Source organism: Sinocyclocheilus grahami, unplaced genomic scaffold, assembly GCF_001515645.1.
Source record: "Sinocyclocheilus grahami isolate Dianchi unplaced genomic scaffold, SAMN03320097.WGS_v1.1 scaffold5.1, whole genome shotgun sequence".
Taxonomy (NCBI): Eukaryota; Metazoa; Chordata; class Actinopteri; order Cypriniformes; family Cyprinidae; genus Sinocyclocheilus; species Sinocyclocheilus grahami.
In genome coordinates, this window is record NW_015505184.1 from 6796211 (window position 1) to 6802643 (window position 6433).

Consider the following 6433-nt stretch of genomic DNA (forward strand, 5'->3'; position numbering starts at 1 on the left):
ACCATACTGTGATGCCTTGTCCCGGCCGGAGCGACGAGACAAAACCAGTAAAACCCATTATAAACAAGGCATTTGTTGCATCCAGTGGGGACATAATTACGGATTATAATGACTTATACTGTCTTTTTACACGTTGCGTTGCATCGCGCCGTGTAAACATAAAACCATGTCTGCATGTATGATCGGAGAAATGACAAACAACAAGCGCTACTCTACACTGCCCAAAACTCGCGTTTGAATCATCAGTGGCAAATCCTTTAAATAAAAAAACGTACTTACAGTCTGTGAGTCAGAACAGCCGGCATTGTAGTCTACTCTTCCAGGATCAGGAAACAGTCCTCCATGAAATGCGCTGCACACATCTGAATATTTGGGTTGAAGTGTTCTGGAACAGTGTTGTAAATACAACTTAACCACTGATTTCTAGTCGTGTCCTCTTTTGGAAGGCCAAACAAAGTTCACAACGAAACACACCACGTCACACACGGCGGCCTAAAGTGAGCAGAGGCCGGTGGGCTTGAGAATGGCGCGGCCGGCGGATTCGACGGAGGAGGCTTGCGGCAACCACATGTGACGACCCCGGGCTGGACTCCGCTTCGTCCACGGTGAAAGCCGATCCGGCGATCCACAGCGCGAAGTTGATGTATTTCCTCAGCGACCAGCACGGATCAGCTCCAGGCATGACGAAGCGGATATCATCCTCTTTTGGAAGGCCAAACAAAGTAGTTTCGCTTTCAAATAACAGTACTACAGCGAGAATAAAAGTTACGCCATCTTTCTTTGCGTGAACATTTGGGCGGCGTTATGCAAATCTTCCCACATCGTGACGTAGGTATGTGGGGGCGTGTTAGAACGAGCCGTTTTAGGTAGGTGTGGTTGACTCTTAACTTTTATAAAGAACATCTCTTTGGATTTGAGACTTTAGTCTTTGCAACTTTACAGATCTTTTTTATGCACCAAGAGCTTGTAACATTTCAAAGAGAAAGGAAAAATTGAAATCGCATCATATGACCCCTTTAACAATGCTCCGCACACTTATAGTCATACATTGTTTTGCTGTAGAAGACATGAATTCATCCATTGATTGTACTGATTACAGTCATGATGTGCTTTTTCGACCTTCAACATTTTAGCGTATATTCATTTGCATTTATATGTACATTACCACTAGTTTGGTGTTGGGAAGATATTTTTGTTTTTGAAAAGTTTTTTAGGCTCTTCCGAGGTTGTGTTTATTTGATCAAAAATATAGCAAAACCAGTAATATTTTGAAATATTATTACAATTTATAATTGTTGTTTTCTACTGTGATATAGCCCTATTAAAAAAAAAAAGGCATTCCTGTAATGGGAAACTGAATTTACAGCATCATTACGGCAGTCTTCAGCGTCACATGATCCTTCAGAAATCATTATGCTGATTGGGTGCTCAAGAAACAATAATAAACTACTAATTTCCTGCTGTTATTAATAGTTAATAAAGTAGTCATTAAGTTTAGGTATTGGGTAGGATTAGGGATGTAGAATATGGTCATGCAGAATATGTGCTTTATAAGTATTAATAATCAACCAATATGTTAATAATAGGCATGCTAACAAGCAACTAGTTAAAAGTGAGAAATGGTCCCTATACCAAAGTGTTACCCAAAATACAAAAGAGTGGCATTTATATGAAATAGAAAACTTTTGTGACATTACAATGTCTTTACTTTCACTTTTGATTAATTTAATGCATCCTTGCTGAATAAAGTTTTTAAAATTCGTACTGCCCTGCAATCTTTTGTTCAGTAGTGTATTCACAGAGATGGATTTTCTTTAATAGAAATCTTCATTTGTGTTAATTTAAATAAAATTATATGCATCTGTGATGGCATGAGAGTGAGTAAATTATTTTTTCTCTTTAAGAGAGTTTTGGTTGGCTTTTTTTTATGAAAAGAGACACTTAATGGTGTAACTGGAGACATGAAGAATAGAGAGTGCAGTGGAGGAATGAAGGAAGCGGGTTTCTTTTTTTGAGTTCTGGGAATGCTGTTCTGCTAGTGGAAGTGGTGAGACCGGAAACATGTGGGACCTCTTCCTGACTGCTCCCTAACCCACTTGATCGTTAAAACAGCAAAGAGAGGATACTGAAACGCTCGTGTCTGAAAAAGGAAATGTATTCTGTCACATAAGTTTTATACAAGTGAAACTTGACATTTTAATGCCCCAGTTTTGTACCAGAGTCGACAGAATATATCACTAGCATGTGTGTTAAAATCATTTCAGCCTTTTTATTGGAAGGCCTAGTGCATTTTCTGTGTTTTGCTACCTTTACTCTCATGTTTTACAGCTCAACAGTGCTTGTCCACTTTTTCAGCATCCTTGGTTTCAGAATATTTTTTGCATTAATTTTTAAATTCAATTTTAAAATATCTTCATTTAGATACAGGTAGTTATTTGGCAAAATATGCATACATAAACAATTAACATATAAGTTGTCTGAGAGCTGGTAGACTGACTCCGATAAGGAGAACATTGCTTTAATTCTTTCAGAAGGATACCAGTGTTACAAACGAGTGACGAGAGATACTAGTTTATCTGTAAAAAGACCCTGATCATTTCAGTCTGATCTAAACAGGGAATGGGGCAGTTAAAACTCCTTGAATGTTTCAGTTGTTTTTAAATCCCTCAAGTGTTTCATGATGTGCTCTGTCTTTTCTTGTACAGTTTTAACACCATTATTGCCTACATCGATGACCAGTTTGAGCGCTACCTGCATGATGAGAGTGGACTCAACCGCAGGCACATTGTGGACAACCGTGTGCACTGCTGCTTCTACTTCATTTCCCCTCTGGGTCACGGGTGAGCTCTTTTTTTACTCAACTGAGAGATATTTTGACACCTTCCACTGCCATAGGTGTGAGTTTAAGTCTTCACACCATTCTATTCTGGATTTAAATGGCTGATTTTCCTATGCTTCAATTGTGTAGGCTGAAGCCTCTAGATGTCCAATTCATGAAGGCCATTCACAACAAAGTGAATGTCGTTCCTGTTATTGCTAAAGCAGATACGCTGACACTGAGGGAGAGAGAGAGACTCAAGCGCAGAGTAAGCCATTCAGATTTCTTTCCAAAGATGGATTGATCCATATGTTTGGTTTGTTGGCTATATGCATTTCTTTACGGGCTCTAGATTCTGGATGAAATCGATGAGCATGGCATCAAGATCTATCACCTCCCTGATGCCGAGTCTGATGAGGATGAAGATTTCAAAGAGCAGACCCGGATTCTCAAGGTATGTGTTTTTTTTCCTCGTATAATTTAAAGAGACAGTTCAGCCAAAGTAAAAATATGACCATTTACACACCTTCATGTTGTTCTAAAGCCATGTGTTTTAAACACTTCCTAAAAAACACAAAAGCACCATAAACATACATTACTGTTCAAAGGTTTAGGGTCAGTAAGATTTTTTAAAAGAAATTAATACTGAAATAATTTAGCAGGGAAGCATTAAAAATGATCAAAAGTGACATTAAAACATTTTAATGTTACAAAAGTACATTGTGGTAATCAAAGAATAATTTTGAACAGCTTTGCCATGACAGGAATAAAATACATTTTTAAAAATATAAAAATTGTTATTTAAATTGTCATGATATTTCACAATATTGCTGTTTTTACTTCATTTGTGATCAAATAAATGTAGAAGTGAGAATTATTCAGACTGGTTTTGGGAATTGTAATTGAATCTGAATTGGGAAACAAGTCAGACAGGTTTGGACCAACATGAGGGTGAAAGATGTCATTTTGTGTGATCACTTGATGCTTACTGTTTCCTGCTCTTTAGGAGATAGTACCAAGCATCCAAGCTAGGCCGCTTTCTTTTTAAAGGGGTCCTATTATGCTTTTTCAAAACAAAATCAAGACTTTGTAAAAGAGCATAATAGGACCCCTTTAAAGTTCCTCTTCATCTTTCTGCTGTAGGCCAGCATACCGTTCGCCGTAGTGGGATCCAACCAGCAGATTGAGGCTAAGGGGAAGAAAGTGAGAGGGCGTTTGTACCCATGGGGTGTGGTGGAGGTAGAAAACCCAGAACACAACGACTTCCTCAAACTTCGCACCATGCTAATGTAAGTAATTTTAAGTTATCTGCTATTCAATGTTCTAAAATTCTTGATTCTTGAAGAAAATTTGAGTTGAGTTTAGTCTACAAAACATAAAATATGAGTTGTAATACTTTTAAACAGTCAAATATATTAAATGGACTGTACCTCTGTCCCTCTCAGCCTCATTTTCATTCTAAGATAATGTCCTATTTCTCGGTCTCTGTCATTATTGTCTATTGATGGTTATTGTCATCCATCCAGCACCCACATGCAGGACCTGCAGGAAGTTACTCAGGACCTTCACTACGAGAACTTCCGCTCGGAGCGCCTCAAACGGGGCGGCAGGTTGTCCTCCCATGGTTATATTCTGCCTCTGTCGCCTGTGTACGTACTGCTCTGCTTGTCTTTCTTCACCTCCTCCCTCAACCTCCATGAAAAAAAAACAGCTTTGTGAGTGTAGCCACAGAATATTTGAATATCCCAAACCTGGCAAGACTTAAGTGGATGTATTAAAATAGCACATTTTTACATAGTCTACTTCTCACTTTGCTGAAGACAAATATAGATAGTCATTTGATAGCAGAAATGAAAGGAGAAGAGCAGCATTGCTTTGTCTGGTTTAAGCTGAATCAGTTGATAAACTGTGTTCCATACACTCTAGAGACTAAAGCTTCAGCTGTAAGGTGTGCTGTGTTGACTCATCAGCGAGCCGTCGGATCTGTGTTCATCAGAGGATAGGAGGAGGAGGTACTGCTGGGAGCTCAGTCACAGCTCCACCTATCCTTCAGCCTGACGCTAACACTGGCTCTGCTCCTCTTACTGCACACAGACTCCGTTTCAGTCTCACTCATGCAAATACAACATCCTCCGTAACTTTCTGCTCCGCTTATCACACGCTTGTGCTATTAACAAGGATTTGTCCTTCTTGTCTTGCCCCTAAACTCTGCAACGCAAAGCACTCTGCTGGTGGTTTACTAATACAGTTTTTGTCCTGTTGTTTGTTAAATCACAGTTTTCATAATTTAGCAAATACTATTTTGCTAATTGATGTAAATGCTGTGTAATTTTAAGAGCTGTCAATGAATGATTGTATTTATTTATTCATTTATTGCAAAATCGGCACAAATGAACAATTCATGTCCTCTATTTTTCTATCATTGAAACAGTTTAATCTTGAATGCTGAACATAGTTTAGCAAAAAAAGAAATGTTTTATATATATTTTTATTTTTATTTTTTTAAAGTCATAATAATAGTGATAATATTTGTTATAATTATCTTATTTTGAGGACTTCTCTGCAAATATTGATATGAATTTAATTGAGTACTTGCAAAATTAAGATAAAATTGAGAAATTGATTCATACATTCCTATATTTGGTTTAAATGCCAAGCATATTTTTGCAATAGAAAAATAAACAGATTTATAGTGTTATTAAATTATGTCTGCTTTTGTTTTCCTGACATCGGAACAGGAATATCTTAAGTATTTTTTTGTGAAATAATATTTTTACACTAAAATATGCTTGGCATTTATGTAGGCTATATATGTAGAAAAAAAATATTTATATTCGTTTGAGGGCTTTTTTTTTACATGCTTTTAATTCTGATTAATAGACCAATTAAGCTCCATGACATTTCATTAGAGTTAAATTTTTTTAAACAATCGACAGTTTTGTTTTGACAACAGGAGAAAGTAATTGTGAAGCTTGTGTGTGTCACAAATGACTGTTTATTACATATCAGTGCTCAGTACAGCTGTGTGTGCATCTCTTTATACCTGCTATATATACGTGCAGGAAGGCTCCGGAGCCAGAGGAAATGGACAAGGATATAATCTTGCAGGAGAAGGAGGCTGAGGTATGATCTCTCAAACCAAACACAAGCTGAATGCTAATAACACAAATGTTTGAGTGTGACACTGTTTGTGTGTTTCTCAGCTGAAGCGAATGCAGGAGATGATTGCTAAGATGCAGGCGCAGATGCAGAAACAGGGAGACGGAGATGGAGAAAGCCCACACCTGTGAGAAACACGGTAAGAGCTCATTACAAACATAAATTAAAACCCCAGATCAACACAACCAAGTCTGTGGTCACAGTATAGTGACCCGACTCGTTAAGTATAAGCAGTTCTGCCATCTGAGCTGGTCTTCAGCATGTGATGTTTTCTTTAATAATATTGCCACAATAGTGTGATCAATTCAGTGACCATGAAATGCCAATAAAGAAGGAACAATCCTTTCGTGTTTTCATTTTATTTTCTGCCCACAAAAATTGAAGCAGGGTAAAATTAAGAATTAATAAAAGTCAAACAAAATGCCAAGGCATTTTAAATATGGGGGCACAAAACAC

The 6433-nt window shown here is 37.6% G+C and overlaps 1 protein-coding gene across 1 annotated transcript in view; it reads left to right on the top strand.

The window, feature by feature from the left end:
• Window positions 1-6433, top strand: part of LOC107585690 (septin-2-like) — a gene marked incomplete at its 5' end in the record, with an annotated part of 8134 nt that extends 1701 nt beyond the window's left edge. Inside the window, 7 exons of the mRNA XM_016272821.1 lie at window positions 2706-2840; window positions 2969-3086; window positions 3171-3272; window positions 3962-4107; window positions 4345-4467; window positions 5881-5941; window positions 6022-6433. Coding sequence (XP_016128307.1) covers window positions 2706-2840; window positions 2969-3086; window positions 3171-3272; window positions 3962-4107; window positions 4345-4467; window positions 5881-5941; window positions 6022-6108 — 772 coding nt within the window. The remainder of the gene's footprint in view (window positions 1-2705; window positions 2841-2968; window positions 3087-3170; window positions 3273-3961; window positions 4108-4344; window positions 4468-5880; window positions 5942-6021) is intronic.